Source organism: Netta rufina (genome assembly GCF_964035555.1).
Source record: "Netta rufina genome assembly, chromosome: 5".
NCBI lineage: Eukaryota > Metazoa > Chordata > Aves > Anseriformes > Anatidae > Netta > Netta rufina.
Window position 1 is genome coordinate 21,247,538 of NC_140128.1, and position 21,831 is coordinate 21,269,368.

At 37.9% G+C, this 21,831-nt stretch overlaps 1 protein-coding gene across 5 annotated transcripts in view; it reads right to left on the minus strand.

Moving 5' to 3' along the window:
* Positions 1-21,831, minus strand: part of NUBPL (NUBP iron-sulfur cluster assembly factor, mitochondrial) — an 89,581-nt gene that overhangs the window by 51,287 nt on the left and 16,463 nt on the right. For 3 of the 5 annotated variants that reach the window (XM_084287007.1, XM_084287006.1, XM_084287005.1), the window contains 3 exons: positions 20,726-20,816; positions 7,354-7,393; positions 7,176-7,266 (listed from right to left, as the gene is read on the minus strand). In XM_084287007.1, coding sequence (XP_084143133.1) covers positions 7,176-7,266; positions 7,354-7,393; positions 20,726-20,762 — 168 coding nt within the window. In that variant the 5' untranslated portion in view covers positions 20,763-20,816. The remainder of the gene's footprint in view (positions 1-7,175; positions 7,267-7,353; positions 7,394-20,725; positions 20,817-21,831) is intronic. The other 2 variants (XM_084287008.1, XM_084287009.1) reach the window with 1 other exon arrangement.

Consider the following 21,831-nt stretch of genomic DNA (forward strand, 5'->3'; position numbering starts at 1 on the left):
TAAAGACAACCGTACAGACTGTTAAATGTATATTATAAGGCAAGAATATGATTACTACTGATCACTACTCAACCTCCCGATCACCTCTGCTACAATTCCCCACCGCAGCACCTCAACCTTTTCCTGTCTCTAGAATCTACCACCGTAATGGAAGTTAAATGTCTTCAAGGGAAATCTCTTGATGGAATGCCCTTCCAAAACCAAAGAGTGTTAAAAACCACAATCCAAAAATATCTTTTTGCTTCTTGCTTTACTGCAGTGCTTTTTTTTTTTTTTTCCCTCCAGTTGCTCTTTACATTTACAATAAGAATAATTTTCATCATTGACTCACTACTACTATTCTGGGGATCCTTTCAATTCATTTGAAATATAGCTGCAAAAAATCAGAGCCATCAACTTGTTATTGTTGCCTTTCTCCTGACCCAAGACGTGTCATTCTCTGCTGAATCCCTCTCATCCACCCATACTCTCACTAATTTTATCCGAAAAAGACATTTTTTCCCCACCACGCTACTAATAATTTCAACCTACAGCAAGCCCCCAATGATATTACCATATAAGTGATTAAACTTTTTTTCCTAGTTCATATTTAGAATGCTCATTCAAGACAAAGATTATTTGGGTTTGAATATTTTGTCTCTGCCTATGGGGATCTGATGTAGCACCTGTCAAGTGGCCAAATGGCTTTAAGTGCTACTGTGGAAAATATGCTCTCATTCATTATATTGAAACTTGCTCATTTGACTGAAAGACTTAATTATATATTCATTTGAGCAAGACACAAGATGTCTTGCAAGCATGTCTGTTTAGCTTTGTGATTAGGACACTCACACAAGAGAGACACCTGCATTCCATTTTAGGTTTTGATCACTGGCTAAAGCATTCAGTCTTCTCTTTCAAAGGCATAACCTTCTTCTCCTCTCTGAGCTGCAGATAAATTATATATGCTGCTAGTCAAATAAGCAGCAGGATGTCTACTTCAGAATTAATCATAGATTCACAGAACAATTTAGGTTGGAATGGACCTCAAGATGTTTTCTGGTTCATCCTTCTGCACAGAGCAGGACCAACTGGGAGCAGGCTGCTCAGAACCTTGTCCAACTGAGTTCTGAGTATCTTCCAAAAGAGAGAATCTGTAATCTCTCTGGGAAATCTTCACTTTGCACATACAGGAAGCAACTACCTCCATCTTCTCTGTATATATCAGTTAGGTAGCTAAAGACAACAGCTCAGATGTCCTCTTAACTTTTTCAAAATCAAATATATCCAGTATTTACGGTATCTCTTATTACATGCTTCAGACCCCTTACCACTTTGATGGCTCTTTGCAGAAGATGCAAGTAAGGTAGCATGTACGATCAGGTGTTAAGCAATTGTGCATATATCTGCAGAAGACATTAAGCATAATGCTACAAAAAAAAAGTTCCAGATGCATATACACACACACACACAATGCTATAAAAATACTACCACCATTACCTCTGTTAAGTGCTGATTTCAAATCAGCTCTGCTCTTAGTAGAGAGGAACTTCAAAAGGAAAGTGGCACACAAAACCTCCACCTCCAGCCAGAACATACAACTATAATTATCACATAAACTGAGTTCAAGTTTTTTTTAAAGGACAAGAATGAATCTTAAAGCTACAGCTCTAACCTGCTTTAGGTTAAAAAAAAAATCATTTGGTAATTTCCTTTGCTGAATTTATGTTCTTTCAACACATTTTTAGGGGATAAAGTCTGTCCATGCCTCAAAGTGCAAGGTCCCATTTCCTTTTGTTCACGTGCAAGTGCTCTGCATTAGAAGGCTTATATCATTTGCTTTCTACTAGCTTCTCTGTATTATTTCCGTTCCAATTATATCCCTTCCAGTGAAAGTTCATTTAATTTTCTTTCAAAATGTACCTCTTGTAGAACAAAGGCACTAAACTGTTGCTAAAAGGAGCAAGGAAGAAATGGAGATTAGATAAATTTAGCATTAAGCCACTCCAGAGAACTTTGTTGTCTTTCTAGGAAAAACGTGTTCACCCTTCTCAGGCACATTTAAGGAACATTTACAGCTCACAACACCTTCAGCAGTTCTGAATGTTAGATTTTTAACCATACTATACCAAGGAGGCTGCCAATACACAAGATGTTCTTGCTGCTCCAGAGGAGCAGGATAAGGAAGAAATACAGGAGTCTTGCCAGGTAAGATCTGGCTAGTCTGCAAAACATAGGTTAAAATGCCATGTCAATGTAAGAAATCCTGTTAAGGATGTTAATCAACCAGAGATCCCTGCCTTGAAAAGAGAGCAGCTTCTTTGGGCTAGTTCCAAGTGGACTGGTTGCACTTAACAGAACTGCTCACACCTATAATCCCTATTGTGTGCTTCTCATAGTGACACAATTTTATTGATAAATATAGGAGAACACTACATGCTGAAATATGTACTTTATACCTGTAGTCCACTCTGTACTTGTATTTCAACCCGATGAATTGTTATTCCACATCTGTTAGGATGTGAGCAACCAACATGTACTGTCCTTTACATTAAAATTTATATACTCTAAACAAAAAAATCCCCTTCACTTGTATTACTGCTGTGACTACAGTAACTATTAAACTGGTGGTCAAATGCAATGCCACTTCCCTTGTGCCAGCCTTTTGGCAAAACAATTGCCACAATATATTCTAGGATGTACAGCAACCAACTTTGCGGAGCCTAGATTAGTTCAGAATCATATCTACACTCTTCTATTTGCTCCTTTGCTGGTGAACTGTCAAGATGTTCTCAGGCTGTGTTATGGTTTTAGTTGAGTTAGAGCTAACTTTATTCGTAGAGACTTGGATGATGCTGGGTTTGGGATTTTTGATGAAAATAGTAGCGATAACACAGCAGTGTTTTAGCTGTCGCAGAGCAGTGCTTACACAGAGCCAAGGACTCTTCTGCTCCTTGTGCTGCCCTGCCAGCGAGGAGTCTGGGGGCACACCAGAGGCTCGGAGGGGACACTGACAGGACAGCTAACGAGAACAACCAAATGGATGTCCCATACCACGGGGCATCATGATCAGCAATAACAGCTGGGGGAGAGGAGGAGGAAAGGCGGACATTCAAAGCGATGACATTAATCTTCCCAAGCAATCGTTGTGTGACAAGTCCTGCTTTCCTGGAAGTGGCTGAACACCTGCTTGCCAACAGGAGGCAATGAATGAATTCCTTGTTTTGCCTTGTTTGCATGCATGGCTTTTGCCTTACCTAGTGAGCTGTCATTATCTCAGCCCATGGGTTCTCACACCTTTATCTTTTCAGTTCTCTCCATCTCACCTGGGGAGAGCAAGCAAGTGGCAGTGTGGTACTTGGTTGCCTGCTGGGTTAAACCACAACAGACAGAAGTGGAAATGGTGTTAGAAAACTTACAGTACAGCATCTATAATACAGTGGTAATGACCACATAAAATCCTTGTTAAAGTAGCAGTTTAAACCAGACTACAGCAAGTTTTGCTTGCCTTCCCCCACCCTCCCACCCCTTTTTCTTATAGGTGCTCTTCCAAGGTTCTCAGCTGTCTATTTGACATTTACTTCACAGCTTCTCAGCAACATCACTATTCAGGCACAGATTTTAGGTAACATTCATAGAAAAATAATTAAAAAAAAATCAGAATCTTTACTATATTTAGCCTAAGGTTCACCAGGACTCATTTCCACAGCAAATACACCAAGACAATGCATTTTGAGGAACCCTTAGTCTGAACCATAGCACTGGGTCAGGAGACACAAACAGTAAAGAAGTGAGCACTGAACGGAACTATAAAGAAGAGGAGGCAGCTTCTGAAGTGTATGTTAAGTGGAAAGCAAATAGGAAAAGCCCAGTGCCACAGATGACAATGGAGAACTATCAAAACTTCTCTGCATGGGCTTTAATGGTGTTTTTACAGAAAAGATTTCAGAACTATCCTTTCAAAATTTTAAGTAAACCAAAAAATACTCTGTTCTACCTCACCTATAGGCTACCAAAATTCAAAGGAAGTGTTAACAAAGGTGGATGAGTTTTTATATGAAAACAACTGTTGCTGGGAAATAAGTAAAGTCTGGATAAGAGGAATGATCATTCTGCAACGTAAACAGGCCTAACGTACATCTCATTATGTTAACAAAAGTCATTTCTCAGCCACAACTAAACCTCAGATCATATGGCCCATGACAACTGGCCACTGTAATTTCAAGGCATGTAAACTAGAGATGTTTAACTGAAAGGGAGCAGCACCGAAAAGCCATTCATCCACCAAGGATGAATTAGGCAAGGTGAATGAGAGGAACAAAACTATAGATGTATTATGAAAAGTGATGTTTGCAAAGCTCTTTCAATACTTGAGTAGGATATCCTACCTGCACAAAGTGCACAAAGAGCCACAGAGTGTATACATTTAACAAAATGTATTTTCCAGACAAACAATTCCTGAGATTTGATAAACTGCAAGAGTAAAAGAAGCGTTTAAATACTAATTACAGGCACAGACTGATTAAGAGTTAACAAGTTAATGAGTCAACATTAATAAGTTGGGAAACTAGACCCTCCAGTGTTTTACTGGAGTATTTGAAGCATGAACAACTCTGAAAAACTGGTTCTTTTGTAAAGAAAGAAAAAAAAAAAACACTTATTTACAGAGCAAATACAAAACCTCTTAGAACAACACACACAATAAAGCCACCAAGACCTAACAGTAAACACCGCTATGAAATACTAACAGTGCTTTTCATGTGAAAGCCTGGGAACTTCTGACACAATCAGTTCCATCAGGTGTTTTCTACCTGGCTGACTTAATTATTTTAAGAACTTAATATTTGTTAGCTTCTCTGAGTGCACAAAAGGTCCTTACATTAAAGTTATAGACTATAAATCTAGATTAGGGAGCTAATTTAGATAGTTTACATGTAGCTATAGAGGTAAAGCAGCTATTTCTTAAGAACACTGCCTTAGAAATTTAGAAGCAGAATCATTTTATTCTTGCAAGCAATTTTATCCTATCAAACAATTGGTAATAGCCAAACAACCAGAGCAGATAAAGAGAAAAGAGGAAACAGTTTCAGAAGACCCAAGAGATCACAAAACCATTTTCAACACAAACAGAATGATATTTATCACATGCTGTAGTCCTCTCTCATTCAGTTGTCCTAGGCTCTGACATTCATTACTAGTCAATCTCAAGCATGGGTTAGCTGTGTCAGAAGGGAGATATTACAGTTTTTAAAACCAAAGCAGCATGTGTAAGTCTGGATAATTTGTCAGACGTTTTCTAAAGACCACCTGTTCATCTGAAAGAACCCACTGTTTTTTCTTGTCAGCTAGGAGTTTCTTTCTTCTTGGGAGAAGACGCAAACAACTCTTTCCAGCGCAGATTTAAGCAAACCCTGATCATCAAATAGAGGCAAAGATGCTGCAGGAGAGAAGAAATGTAGCTATTAGGTCTTCCTCTTTCAGAAGGTAGGTTCCATTGTCAGCGAAATCACTGATGCCCTGAGCATTAATGGACTCTCTGCCTTGTTCCTGTTGCAGTCGGGCAGCACGTAACCACTTCACTGGCTGCTAGGGAGCAGTGAGCTCATTACAAAGCACCATCAACACCCTCCACGAGGAAGCTGGCACACATTTCCCATCTGGGGATACCTCCGACTGAAGTAGTAGCACTGCAGTGCCTGCCAAAAGGCTTCAGTCTCCCAGGGGTGAGTATTTGAATGCAGCAGGTGCTAACTTCAGCTCTGTCTTTGAGGTTTTAGGCTCTAGTCTTTGTCAGCCGGGCCAACGCAATGCGACACATGAAGAGGGCAGAACAGTCTTCCACAGCTATTGGCATGGATACCTCTTAGTTTTAAATGTCAAGTCTATACAAAGAGGTTCTCCCTTAAATTTTGGCACATACATGTCCTTTCTGACTAGAGCAACATTTGCCGCTATTCTAAAGTCTGTTAGACACAGAAAAGAATTCACTGGAAACAGGCTAGGGAAAAGGAAGAAAAAAAAAAAACAAACACACCTCCTTCTCAGTCATTAAGGGAGCATAAGTTTTGGAAGTATTTACAGAACACATACAAAAACCTAGTGATCTCCAAGCTGTATACATCAGATCTCTGGAATAGATGTCAGCCATGTACAATATGGGTCACGTCCAAGTTTAAACACAGAACTTTAATGCACTTAATGCATTTTTTCAGCTGTTTGTCTCATTAGCACTTCACAGATCTACTCGCACGAAGAAGGAAAAAACGATCTGTCAAGAAATAAAGAAGCTGCCCGGCTTCCATATGCCAGCAGTTTTATTAACCAACGATTTATCATTACGCATTACGCAGGGATAGTATTTCATGATTTTCATGTACCTGTCAAATGCCATCCAAGAATGCTTAGTGCTGCTGAATAAACAAGCACATACAGGAATGCAGCTGTAGATAAGCACAGACACCTATACATTCAAATTCTTAGACATTTGCACAATATTCTTTAAAAATACACAAAAATGCATTAAAACGTGGTGATCCACTCACCAAACACACAGAACAATGACTACATAAAGAGAATAGATAAACAAAGTAAGCTTCAACTTTTTCTCTTACCTGGAAAGAAAATAAAATTCTCTTATTCTCAGAATGGTCATAAGGTAACTGAACATAAGTGGAAGTCAAGATCATAAGTTGTAATAAATACTTGAAATGCACAGGAAGTAAAATTTAAAAAAAAAAAAAAACAAAAACATTTTTTTCTACTTTTCTTTACAAACATCAGTTCCAAAAGGCCAGAAAATTGCAAATCAAAAGACCAGTGACAACATTGTATGAGTTCTGTACCACCAATCTTATTAGTTCATTTGAGATAAGCTCCAGGGATTATTGTTTCAAATGCATATTGCTTGCAGTTTGCCTGCTGTGAAGCTTTCATTAAGTAAGCAAGGCCACAAATGGCAGTTAGGTCCATGACTCTTGTCAAGTGTCCACAGGAAGATTTGTGCCATTTGGTTCTCCAGTGAAAACCTTTCTATTAAGTTACTGACACCGAGAAAATGATTCCTTAGTGCACAAAACATGTTTCAGAAGTCTGATAGCAACACAAGTCCATATAAAAGACCAAGACACAAAAATTTTCACTGCTACTTTGAAACAATGTTATGGTTAATCACGTATCAGTTAGATATAAATCCTTACTTGTCTCAACAATTTCTCAACAGCCGACATGACCATGAGTCCTCTCCACACAACCGGGGCGGTCTCGTCTATCAAGAAGCCCATGGACATGCTGAAACAACACAGCACAAGGTTAGCTTTTCAGCACAATACCAAGTATATCTGTAAAGAAACTTGATTTGAATTGAAACATGCTCACCATGCGATTCCATAGTTCTTAAGGGGCCTCATTAGATTTTCTAAAACAAAAGCAAACAAGTTTTTTTTTGGAAGGGTGTTTTTGTTTTTTTGAAGAAGAAATAAGTTTAGACAATGGTTTCCTTTTCAGAGCAGTTTTCCCTCCCTCCCAGCAGTATTTGTTTATTTCCCCCCTCTCATTCCTTCAGTTTACATACGTGTATACCTTTGTCTATTCTACCTGAGACCCTAGCTCCACTTTGTCTTAGTTTGCAACAACTGGGATCACTGAGGTCTTGCCAGAATAACTGTGTATTTGCCCATATTATCACTCTGTGCTGCTGAAACCCAGACTTCACCAGCTTATAAAAAATCCCCTTGGCTACAAGGCACAGATCACCTATTTGTCCACCTTCTACTTCTGCAATACTTAGATAACTGCTGAGTCATTTTTATCAAAACAAAAGCAAAGTCCTAAAAAGCTCTGAGATTTTATTTATTTATTAACTGCGCTACCAATTAATCTTACGAATCAGAGGACCATTCCCTTTAAAACACCACATTTCAGGGAATTCCTCTTATTCCTCTTTCTACTGTTTGCTTTGAACCCCAGGTGAGAGGTACAAAATAAAGCCAAAACCTCCTCTTTCTTTATACTCTCTGCCATCTCAATTCCCACCTTAACTCAAAATGGCACACGTGCTCAGACACACACACAGAAGAACAAAATGAATTTTATTTGAGCCTATCCAGTTTATTTTAAGAGCATGTACAGGCAGGAACTAGCAGAAAACTGCAAGAACAGTAAGCCATAAAAATTATATTACAATACATATTTTGACAGAAACCTTTGATGCATCTAAAGTAAATATATATATAGCAAAATCAAAACAATGTGGGTAAAATGCTGTGCATTCAAAGCTGAACTCCAAATTCAGACAAAGTAACACCCAGGAGCATTCAAATTAAACAGCTAAAACATACAGATGAAAGCTTTCAAGCAATGAAAAGTAAGCAGGCAATCAAGCCATGTAATTCTGTAGAAATATGGTCAAAAATAAATTAGGTATGGTTTTTGTATTCACAGTATTTTGGTTTACAAATCAAAAAGACAAAAACAAACTAAACAAATCACTTGCATGACTACTGTGCTGTTACTCAAGAAGAGAAGGGCTTGGACTGATTCACTGAGCTAGCTCAATACACTTGTGTAGTTCTGTTCAGTTTGCAGTCAGGGCTGAGTTTCGGTAGCATTATACTGTCTACCCATATTTCTAGTACTCAGGCTTACTTCTTCCCGCTGCAAGATTGCTTGGCTATGAAGATGTTGATGACATTTGAACTTGAGCCTAGAGACTCCTTTATGCACTGCTTTGGTGTCCTTGTAAACATACATAGTGCCACAAATTACAATCCTGTTAACAGTCTTGAGAAAAAAGATTGCTTTCATATTTACCTACAAAAAGGTTGTAAAAAAGCATCAGCAACAGTATATATTATTGCAGCATCAAGGTCTGCTTCATCTTTACCATTAAATAGGAACAATTTAAAAAAAAAGGATGAGGGAGAACCAATTCTTGACTGCTCAGTATGTGAGGATGAGGAACTGGAAGATAAGAAAGGAAAAGCTGCAGAACGTCTGAAAACATAAGAAACTTCACCAAAATATCATGCAACTTCTCAGTTCAATCCAGGTGCTTTAATATGTCAGTCAAACATCTGAGACAATCTCAGATCCACTACCTGCACAGTTTCTGCTGTACATAGCACAGGTGCAACACACTAGCCTCACACAACAGACACAGCTTCATGAATGTCCCTCTCCTTCTCCTCAGTGGGTAACAGGAGAGTTGCTGTGGGTACACAAACACTGATTTACAGAGTAAGCAAAGGAATCTCTGTTGCTAAAACGCATGCATTGTTTACTTCTCAACAGTAGAGATTCATTTTTATCAAAACTGGATCTTATATCTTGGTTAATACCAAGGGCTATAAACTGCTCAGAAGAGCAAAACTTAATCAAGTTTACATACTGCACAAGAACAATTCCCAACCTGCTGTATATTCTGGCTATAACATTCTGCATATTCTCAAAGTAATACAAAATACCGCAAAGCACCCCACTGCCTGCCTACTGCTAAAAAGCATTCTTACGACTATCTGAAACCTAAAGTGCTTCAGTGGGCTCTGGTAATCACCCTTGTCTCATCAAAAGCAACAGGCATTCTTCCTCCTTCACCCTGGGTCTCACAAAGATTTTCTAAAGCATAACATGTAAAGAAGATTAAGCGAAATGAGTTCTCAGTAACATCTCTATTTCCTATTTCTTTCAGAGTACAGTTAACACTTCCTTCTCTGTTATCAGATGAGATGCCTACTATACAGCTTCAGAAAACCAAGAGAAAATAAAATAAATCTAATTTCTTAAAATTGTAATAGACACAGCCCTACTATGCCATCTGTGTTAAAAGATCAGTTTCCTTGTTTGCAAACTGTAAGCAAGCTCAATGGCTCTAAATTAAAGCGTTCTTTGTTTTCAGTCAATGTGCAAACCCAGATCAATAAGATCAATAGAGCACCAACAAACTACCAATAAAATGCCTTTTCTGGTAGGGCACTGGAAAAAGCAAACGTGTGCAAGCTCATTAGAGCAGTTCAGCAGATGGCTGATTAAAAGTGTTCTAGGATTGGTCTGAGGACTGGGTTGTTACTCCCTGGGGGAAGAATGATGTTGAAGGCATTAGGATGGATCTTCTGCATTTGGTAAGAGGTATGCTTTGGGGTTTGAATTATTTTTTTTTCCCCAAATGCCAAGCCATGCAGATCACCCTAAGGAACTGAGTTCTTTTTCTCTAGAAAGCCTGACATAGCCGTTTGTGCTGTGCTAACCTGTGGTTACCATCAAAGTACATAGCTATGAGGCCTATAGACATGGACATTTTAACTGTTGGTTTTGTTTCAAATCTGTTGACTGAAGCACTAAAGCAAGCAGAAGCTTCCTTTCAGTCTCATCTCATCAGGCAAGTATAGACCATTATTCCAGAAGGTTTTGATGTTACACTATACCTCATTAAGAGGCATCACACTGCTTAAGAAAAATAAAGGCAGCTTATTACATGGATGTTATTTCTGTAACATCCATGTAGGGAGGTAGTATCTCATTTTATGGATGAGAGATTGTGAAATCTGTGCTACAGATTATTCAAGATTCCTGCAGATTTGGAGACCTGTGCTGCATCCTTCCCAAAGGCAGCATAGAGCCATGGTTCCACTAATCTCCAACGTTAGAAAGCATGTAATGACAACTGATAAACATTCAGTTTTATTGCTGATGTTGCTTATTTTCCCTTGAAACTGAAAGAATTAAAATAAAAGCAGCTAACCTTTAGCTCAGTCTCTGAATGGCATTTTAACATCTCACATTTAAGCATTAAAACAGCAGCTTTAGAAATATATTTAAAAGTATATTTCTATTTCTAAATAGCTCATAACTTTAAGTATTCCTTCATCTTCCACTGTATTTTATTAAAACAAAAATCCATGCAGCAACTCCTCGGCATACAATTATTGAAGTTTCAGCAAGCTGGTACTTCTTCACAGCTCACAACAAAGCTAAAGGTTCTGCTGCTGTTTATACAGCTCATCATTAGCTGAGATTTTCATGACAAATTGCCATTTTTACTCCTCCTCACATCTCAGCCATGTCTCACTGCCTCAAACACAGAAGATGTATGGCACGACAAAGCACTTTGCCACCACGCTAGTCAGAGAATGAATAAGACAGTGCAGAATATGCTGTGGATTCCAGTACATTAAACAAAATCATCTGAGACAAACTCAATTAATGTGCCATACATATAGACAAGCTGAAACAGATTTTCAGCATGGTCACTTGTAAAATCTCAACAACTTTTTGCATCATCTGCTTTTCAATTGTATACAATTTCATGCTGCAGTGACTACGGAATATTCTATCAATCTAAGTTAGGACTCCAACTTACACAAAACTTTCTGTTAATCAGAGCAAACAGTAATTTTCATATGGCTGTTGCTATGCAGAAGTATAAGGACGTTATTTGCAGTCTAGTTTGACAGTCAGCTCTCAAGATCAGAAGCCTCTAATGGGAGGATCCAGGTTCCAGTGAAGGACTGGAAGGCTCCAGACAAGGCAGGGTTGAACACAGATTTCTAACAAACAAGAGAAAATAAAAATAAAAAATAAAAAAGTAGATAACTTCAGTAGGTTCGTAGAAAATAATCATCTTTAAGCTGTGGAAAAAGGGGACATAGGACAGGAAAGGAAACAGACTAACAAAACAGTGGGCTTTGCTGGTGTCAATAGAATTGTCTCACACCACCCCAGCTGCCTTTGGGAGCTAAGAGGTGTGCAGAGGCTTTCACTGAGGGTATAGGTGAGCCATACTTTCTGAAGGGGTAGCTTCAGCATGTTAAGAATGGTGCAAGTTTCCCATGGAAAGGCAACTTAATTCCACCCACAGCATGGTGATGTGAGAGGAAAGCGAGGTGCAGGGGAGGGGGGCAAGCAGCACGGAGCAGCCGGGCCCAAGCATCAAATGAGAGAGCAGCCACCAAGCCGCCTCAGAGAGGCAGGCTGCTGTCACCACAAGGTTGGTCAGAGTCACAAGCATCATTTTAACTGCTTACACCAGAAGCCCAGAATATTCTATGGCAAGTGACAGACTAATTGAGACTTCAAGTTTGATTTCACACTGCTACAAATTTATTTGAAGGACTGCCTCAAATGTATTGCAATTTGTATTTTAAGCTTGAAAGCGGAAGGCTGCGATTTCCCATTACGCCCTGTGCTAACAGTGTTATCTAGCCATGGAGGCATCACAAATGCTTAAACCAAAGTAAACCACCACAGAGACTCAAAGAACATTATTCAATACTGGCAACACAATTCAAGTTCAAGAAATAAATGCACAAAGAAACATGGCTTTTTCCAAAAGATTTGCTTCTCATATTTAGTTGGCCTAGCATTCCCATTAGGTTTTCACTACTTTTTTCCTGCCGGCAGACTGCAGAGGCAACAAGGCTCTGTGAGAGGCTTTTCATTACCAGAGTGGGTTTGCAGCTGTGAGATGAGTCCTACCCAAAAGCAAAAGGTCTAATTGCTTGCTAGAAGATTATACATCCAAATTAAGCCTGGCAAAAGCAAACAGCACAAGGATTTAGTCATATCTTTGTTATGTTTTTAAGCATCATTAGCTTGTTAGGTTTGGAATAAAAGCACAGGACTAGTTTTTATCAGTATTTTATGAGTATTTATCAGGCAAGTTATATGAAGCACGGCCTTGCTTCGGATGCTGCTGTGAAAGGATTGCCCAAGTCAGTCATGTAACACAGGACAACAGACACGACAGAGTACCACGAACCCAAGGGACAGACATTCCCCATGCACTCCCTTCAGTTTAAGATCTAACTTCAACAAAACCCTGCAGTTAACCAGGGGCATCCACTGCTTTCCAAGAAAAAACATGGAACTCAATATATCTGAGTCAGTTCAGCCTTTTTAGGCTATATACTGTAATCAAGACAAAAAAAAAGAAAGTGTCAATGAAAACAGAAGGAAGTAAACTGTTCAAATGATTATATGTAATTTTAATAACTGTTGAAGCTGCTGGATGCTAATGACAGATGAAAACTACAGTAAACTTGTTAACTCTCCATTTAAGACAAACAAAGTGTTCTTTGTGTATTAAATATTCCCCTCTGCATTTCTCATGAATCACCTCCATACATCCTTTTGTGATTTTATTCCTATTTCACCATTTGTAAAATGAAGCTCAGGATTCTTTACAAGACTTATGACTATCAACTAAATCAAGGGAAAGAAATGTTAGCTTTTAAACTTTGTCACTTTTAGCCTCCTGTCACTATAGGGAAAGGATTAAAATATATTTTTCTATTTTTGATGTATTCAGTTTTATTCTTTCTCCTGAACAAGCACTCAGTTATACTGTGGAGAAGGGATACAGCAAGAAAACCACAGAGATAAAGCATGAAAGTGAAACTGCTAGATGAAAATACCGAGAAAGTTCAGAATTAGTTACAGTTCTTTAATTATACTTCTTACAGATAAGAGGGATGGAAACATTTACATGTATTCCTCTGAAATAAGCAAACAGGTAAATAAATGTGTTCCGTGTACAAAAAGGAAAATGAATCTTTTTTTTTGTTGTTTACATACATACAATTAAATGCATGTTTACCATTTTATTATAATAAAACCATTTTGCAATTTGGTTCCAATTTGTATAAAAGTTGAACCTGATGAACCATTCACATCTTGAATAGTAAACGTTGTAATATTGTGCTAGTCATAATCTATATCAAAACATTTATAATTACCACATGACAGGGTTTACAATATGAAGAGTAATATACTCTGCTTTCAAGTACCTGACATGTTGACATGTATTTGCTTCTTGTTGTGTTTCAGTAATTTGTTGCAATAGCATTTAGTAAAATTTCATTTGCCCCTTATCCAAAAGGGCTGCTCTCAGTAAAAAATTTAATTACTACACACTATGTTCCCTACCTTATCATCTTACTTTTTTTTTTTTTTTTTTAAGTATGAATTGTTCAATAATGAAAAAATAAATCTTAACAAGTTAACTACACTAATTGTTTTTTCTTACTTTTTAAACAGCAGCTAACAAATACATGCTTATAAACAATCCCTTGCAGGGTTGGTGTCATCTCAAACTACACAGGCAGTCTTAAGTCTTTCAAAACTATAAATCTAACCCAATATGGTATGATTACTATCTAGATATGTGATTTCAAAATATCTAGTGAAACCAGAAGAGAATATTTTAAGAGAAAGTTAGCTGTTGTTTTTTTGGTTTTTTTTTTGGCCAAACATAAAATCCACTTAAAGGAAAGAAGAAAAAGAAATTTAAAAATAAAGATTCAACAGCAATAGATGCCTTTATTGTAGTTAAAACAGTCCTTTTTCCATACTCATCCCCCAAATATTTTTAATTCATTTTCACTTCTTGATCAGATTGCCATTATACTCCTTCTCTACTTCCTTTCCCCCAAGTAAAGGTCACCATTTTTCTTCCATAAGTGACATCAAAAATTTCCAAATGAATCAAGTTCAAGGTTAACTGTTACAGGTTTGAGGGCAATAGTCAAGGTCCAGAATAAATAATTTAACATTTAAATATTCTTCTCATTTTCAGCTACCTCATGACACACGAAAGAGCCTCCAAAATAGAAATACAACTAATTACAACATCCTGAATTACTATTTTGTCTTCAAGACTATTTGAAACAGATTTTCAAAGTGCCTGTGTACCTATAATGCCAATGGCTGCAGCTGGAACTTTTGGAACTTACCAGTCCTGAATAGGAAACAAGAACACCACCAAGAAAAAGTATCCTAGAAGCCAAAAAAAATAACCAGGTACTTGGGCAGTGAGCCACTGCAGAACTGCTTGGGATGATCCTAAGAAAGCCCATTTCCCATCACCACACCTTTCTTTTGTTTTCATTTAAAATTATTTTACTTAATGTAGGCTGAAATACCTGTACAGCATTGCTGTGTTTTCTCACTTTTTTGTTTTCATTGTAATAGCTACTTGAATTAGCCTCTCAAACAGAAAGATATTTTTATACTAGGCCAGAGTTTACCATTTTTGCATAACATAAACAGTCTATTCTCAATGCATGCTTGCCTGAGAATATCAGACGGCTTTTTGGGATAATAAGGAAAGACGTTGACCTCAAACCAGTCTTCTCACCAGTGCATGGATTTTCAATAAGCAATGCCACTGACTGCAGCTGACCCTCTTCTGTAATGGAATCAACACAAACAGTTTTTGCAGCCCAGACATGTCTGCTTAGTCTCCAATTAAATATCATGAATAAGGATGGTGCAAATAGCATATGCTTCAGAGAGCTAAAGGAGAGCAAGTTAAAAGGGCAGACTAAACTTGCCAGCCTAAGGACAACAAACAGGTACGAGAATCAGAGAGGATGTGAAGTTTGTCTGCTGAAGTGAAAAATTAGATTAAAAAAAATAGGGATGTTGAATGTACTTGGGAAAAAAAAGTCCCATTCTAACAAAGTCCCCTGATAAACCCAAAGAGGGTCTGGCCCTGACTTGAGATCTTCAGAAATAGAACTGCATGTCTTTGTAGCCCAACAAATCTGACGTGTGACTATTCTCCTTCAGCCACCTACATAAACTGTGAGAAGACCACACCAGCAGTAAAAGACCAGCATTCACTTCAGACTACTTTCAACATAGAATCAGTAACGCAAAACATTAAACTACGTACTATTTAACACAAATCAAGAGGCAGTAGCAATAACAAAATGCCTTTTTTGAGACAATCAAATTTAGTTTTAATTTGAATTAATCATGATAAAGTTCCACTGGTAAAGCATAAAGGTGGTGAATACAAATTCTGTCTTTAAAATTCATCTCTCACATATAACTGGGGAACTTCAGGGTTACCTGAACAACTACCCTATCAATATACCATTACCTAACTAGGGAAAATAACCCCAAAATGGATCCCCAGATCCCTTGATGACTATTTCACGTAGACATCTTTAAACAGCAACTACAGAGCGTATTTTAAATCATCCCTTTCTGTTAGAAATTCTGATATTAAACTGAAGAGCAGTAGATACGTAAATGTATCCCAGGGAAAAAAAAATGCAAATATCTATTCCTGATTTTAGAATTTTATCAGTAATTGCATTTCTGTAGCTCCTGTAGTATTATTAGCTTCAGTAGGGCTGCAACACACCCACTGCTTTCATTCTCTCAGGAATTACTTCTCAATTCCAAAGTTTGAAAACACATCTACTAGTGATCTTTTCAATAGACTACTTAACTAAGAAATAAAAAGGATACTGAAAGCATCACAGAATAGCAAAGCTTCAAAATATTAAAAGAGCACTCAACTGCCATAAATAAAGAAGTCCACCACAATCTTCACAATCATTTAAGTGAAAAAATGTTACATTTATCCAGCAAAAGGACAATATCCTTGCAGCTGTATGACAGCTTTTACTTTCTGCCAGGTAGTTTAAACGGTAGAGTAAAAAAAGAAAACAACTTTTGCAGTCCACTAAGCCAGAAAACAGCTTTCAAGTACCCTATTTGGGGAAAAAGTAGAAGTAATGCTTTCATTACTTGTGTTAGAAATGTTGATCTGTGTATATACTGTAGCTGATGTTAGTATTTATTCCATAGTTACATAATCCTCTATTAACTAATTAAATTCAGTCATGAACTTATTAACCAGGATTTCCCTGACCTTGATGAATTACAAGTAATTCAAATGATACCCTATTAAATGCTAGCAGACTTTCTCCAACGTACTCAAGTCTGCAAGATTAAGGTAGTGGAGTACCTTTCATTTATACAGACTCTCTCCTCCCTGGGAATTCCTAATTCATTTTGAACTGAATTCATCACCCTCTCTGTCAACAATCACCTGGAGTGCACGGAGTTCTGCCTGGGGATGGCTGAGGAGCCAACCGAGAGCTTATGGGTCAGGATTAAATAGAGGGCAGGGACATTACAGAGAGAGCCTGCTACAGGACACTTGACCGGGAAGCCCAAGTGGATGAGACCCTCCATGGACAGACAGGAGAGAGACACGTTAACAAGCCCATGTTCCCCATGGGGGACGTCAACCACCCTGACATCCATTGAAGGGACAGTGCAACAAGGCATAAGCAAGCCAGGAGGTTCCTGGAATGCACTCGTAATATCTTGGTCTTGGGAAGGGTCACTGCACCCTCAGCAAGTTTGCCAATGACATCGAGATGTGCAGTGCAGTCAACACACTGGAGGGAAGAGATGCCGTCCACAGGGAGGTGGTCAGGCTTGAGAGGTGGGCCTGTGCAAACCTCACGAGGTTCAACAAGCTCAAGTTCACAGTCCTGCATCTGTGCCAGGATAATCCCAAACACAAATACAGGCTACACAGAGAATGGATTGAGAGCAGCCCTGAGGAGAAGGACCTGGGGGTGTTGCTGGAAGAGAAGCTCAACATGAGCTGATAATGTGTGCTTGCAGACCAGAAAGCCAACCATATCCTGGGCTGCATCAAAAGACACATGGCCAGCAGGGTGAGGGAAGGCATTCTACCCCTCTGCTCTTGTGAGACCCCACCCGGAGTACTGAGTTCAGCTCTAGGGTCCCCAGCATAACAAGGACATGGACCTGTTGTAAAGAACCCAGAGGAGAGCCACAAAGAAGATAAAGGGGCTGGAGCACCTCTCCTATGAAGACAGGCTGAGGGAGTTGGGATTGTTCAGCCTGAAGAAGGCTACAGGGAGACTTTACAGCAGCCTTCCAGTGCCTACAGAGGGCCTGCAGGAAAGCTGAGGAGGGACTTCTTGTTAGAGAGTATAATGGTAGAACAAGGGGTAATGGCTTTAAACTAGAAGAGGGTAGATTTAGATTATATATACAAAGAAATTCTTTTGGGCACTGGAACAGGCTGCCTGCAGAAGCTGTGGATGTCCCATCCCTGACAGTGTTCAAGGCCAGGCTGGATGGGGCTTTGAGCAACATGGTCTGGTGGGAGGTGTCCCTGCCCAGGGCAGGGGGGTTGGAACTTGATGAACTTAGACGAACTCCACATTTCAATTGTAGTGCGACTATAACATTCTCTATTCAAATGTAATAATTGCTGCAGATTTATTTTGTATGGTGCCAAGCATCCCTAATCCCTCTTTGACTACTACATGTGAGGGGAAAAATAATTACGAATCTGAGTGCAAGAGTGATCAGAACCTCCTAGAACTACTGCAGAGATTCAGTAACAATGAAGGCTGCTACTCATCATTTTCACAACCAGGTCTCATGTTCTGGACAGAAATAGTCTTTAAACACAATTGTTGACTGCCATGCTACTAAAATGTTTTTAATTGACTTACTGATAAAGTTAACATTGTTAATACAGATCTTTAATGTGTAGAACTGTTTTCTGTCATAGTCTACGAAACAAGAATTGTTCAGAGTTTTATTCTTGAAAATAAAGATAATTAAATGATCTAATAAGAAATTAGAAAACCAGGCTAAACTTCATCAAAAGGGTCACATATATACTTGTAATATATACATAAATGTAGATAGAAAAATATGTACATACACGCACACCCCTACAATTGATCTTTTCTTGCAAGCATATCCTATCATTGCTACTCACTAGAATAAAGTTTGATGTTTACATTGATGTTTACAATTAAAGTTTCCTATGCCTTTCAGTATCCTATTTTCACAACCAAATCATCTTGATGTCAATACTTTCATTGTTGCTACTCCACAGCTTCATCAACTCCACGGTTATACTGCACTGAAAAGTAAACAGAATTCCTGAAATAGAAATTGCACCCCTTTACCATTCATACTGAATTGTTACATCATTTTCTCAGTAGACTTGTGTTGTATGTCACGCTTTTGAAATACGCTAATCCATTTGCTGTCGCTTAAAAATGAAGCATGTTCTTAAATCCTGGTATTATTTCCTCGTACATTCCATATAGAGACAGAAAGAATGTATGTTTGCAATCAAAATGTGTTTACAGGCCAACAGAAGCAATTTCAATTCAGGGAAATCCTCCAATTTCTGTTACACTGAATGCTGTGTTTTTCACAGCACAGCAAACATGCCAAGACAAAAGCGTACAGTTAATTTTCAGCTGTATCCTCAAAGTATCTGCAGACTACAAAGTTTATATATCACAACATTGATCTGTCCTAATACCTAAATGTATATGTTTTAAGTCCTTGCATTCTTAGCAAATAAGATGCTATGCCCATATGAAATAGACTGGGCAACTTCCTCTTTATTTGTGATATAGATTTAAATTTGGTATGAGTTCATAAAATACATGGCTAGATTTGTAAGAATTTCAAAGCTAACCAGCCAATTTTCTAGCAGTGAGGAAAAAAGATGGAGAAGTAACCTTTTACATGATCATCTTTAGAAAGGAAAAAGTAACATCTGTTAACAATATATAACCTAATATCATATAAAAAGGAAAACAAGAGATAAAGAAGACATTGCAACATAGTCCTTTGTGCTCATATCACATAATGCATTTCAAATACATACATACATATATATATATACACACACATATATATGCACTTATTTATATTTTACAGGAGAACAGAGCTTATATGACACACTTTCAGCAGGTCCCAAATTACGCGAGAATGCAAGGAAGTCAAATCAGGTAGTATCAGGAAGTCAAACTGTACTGATGATATGTGAAAAGATTCAGTTATTTATTACACAATGGAGTTAGCTTTCACCTTCAAAAACTAAATCAGAAGCCCGACAAATAAAACCAAGTAATCTCTTTCCCTCTGTGAAAGTATCTAAATGATTTCTACATTTGTAAGCCAGGTACTTGAAAAGTACTCAAATGGATCGTCACCTGTACAAGCATACATCTTCTTGTCCACCTGCAGTGCATCTGTGTATAGAAATACATTACTACTTCTTTCTCTGGACTAAAGGGTGGAAACAGAAGGAGACAGACAGTAATCCTAAATTTACTGCATCTAAATTTTTCAGAGGAGCAAAACAAAGCACTAAAACCCTATCATCTCAGAGGTTAGCGGGATAAAGCTGTTCTTCAATTCCACTCCCATTTGGCCAAAGTGGAAGTTATGTTTCTGAAATGTGAACAGACTTAATGTAACCTTTCTACTTTGTCTTCCTTACTTCTCTCTAAACTCTCCTGCCTGAATTTGCTTTTCCTCACACCAGAATCCTTCCCAACAGAAGTAAAATCAGTAGTTTCGTCTACTTCTGGTACTCACCATGACTGTTTTTTCTAAACTCACAATTCCAGATTAAAGAAAAAAAAGAATCAAGTGGCTCTGAGTATTTGGCTGGAGAGAGAGATATCAAAGGCAACCATTTCAATGACATTTTGAAAAGACATTATTGTACTAACTACTGTAATGGTCTCTCTTATTTCCTAGGTTAGTCTCCCTCCCCAACACCCCCATCCCCAGACTACTGTTCTGACATAACAAACAAAAACAAAAATATGTTCTACAGTGGGATCAGAATCTCACTGTCTGCAAGTCTAAACCCACTGACAATATCCTTTCTTTCCTGGTTACCTTTTCCAGTCTTTTCAGTAATAATCCATGAAAACCTCAAAGCCTGTGGACCGACATGGACAAAGACCACAAGTACGCTCGTTGCTTTCAAATCTAGTTTGTACAGCTATCTCATTAATAAAAATTTAAGAAATGAATACACTGCATTTACATCTTCTGTTTGCACCCCCTTCCATGCCACACCAAGGAGGCACATCTATGCTCATTCCTGAACAATGAAACAACAACATAAAAATCACTTCACACTTACTTGGTGTTAATTCTGGGTTTCCTTTAAGGTTCATCATCTTTGGAATTGAAGGCCCGTATATGTCTGCATCAAGCAAGCCAACTTCTTTTTTCTGTGTAAGGACCAAAGAAAAAGTATTTGTCAAAACGTCTTTCTTCCTTTGTAAGCAAAACCTTAAACTGCCCACAGAAAAAGAAAATAATAATAAATCTTGACTTCCAACATAAATTATCACCATTTCCTTTGTCTATTTTGCAGTTGATGCATGAAAGTTAGTATTTCTACATGTTTTACCAGAGGTCACAAAATCTAGATTCTCAAATCCTCACTTGCACACATTTTCTGACTTACCATGAAGACCACAGACCATTATATTAAAGAACGCTATAAGCAACATTCTCTCTATTCAATGTACCTTTACAGAGGAATTTTTAAGGGTATCAAATTTCATCGTAAAAAAAAACAACTATCAATGTTCATAAATATATATTGAGATTGGAATGTAGTTAGTGACTGTATAAGGAATGTGAAAACAGTAAGACGTATTTATCTTTAAGAGGCCATAGTAAACTTTGGCAGGCATCAAAACATCAAAACGCAAGTCTACAAAGGCAATTAAGCAGGTATAACACTTTAATCAAATGCATTTACACAAAGGAATGCTAAAAATATGGGTTTATTTAAACACATATGGTACACTATGCAATAAACTTCAAACAAAAGTTATTTCAGCTATGCAGTCTAGACTTTCAAGATTCATATCTTTTTTTTTTAAAAAAAAGTACATGCACACATTTGTTGAAAATTAAAATATTTTTCCTACAGATGGCAAGACAAGCTACCAATTATCAAGTTCTGTAAACTAAGTAATAAAGAACAAGCTCTTAAGAGCTGAACATCAAGCTTCTCAAATATAAAAAGTTAACTGTATTCAACATTTTGCATAATTGCAAGCAAGTATGTTTAAGGGCTTGTTCGAAAGGTTAATAAGGCAACGGGAGCTTTTCCAACAATGCTGAGTCACACTTTCACTATTAATGTTTCAAAGTGTGCGATCCATTTTTTGAATAAAGATTTCATAGTTCAGTATCACATTAAGCCATTTTGTTATCATGACTTTGATGGGA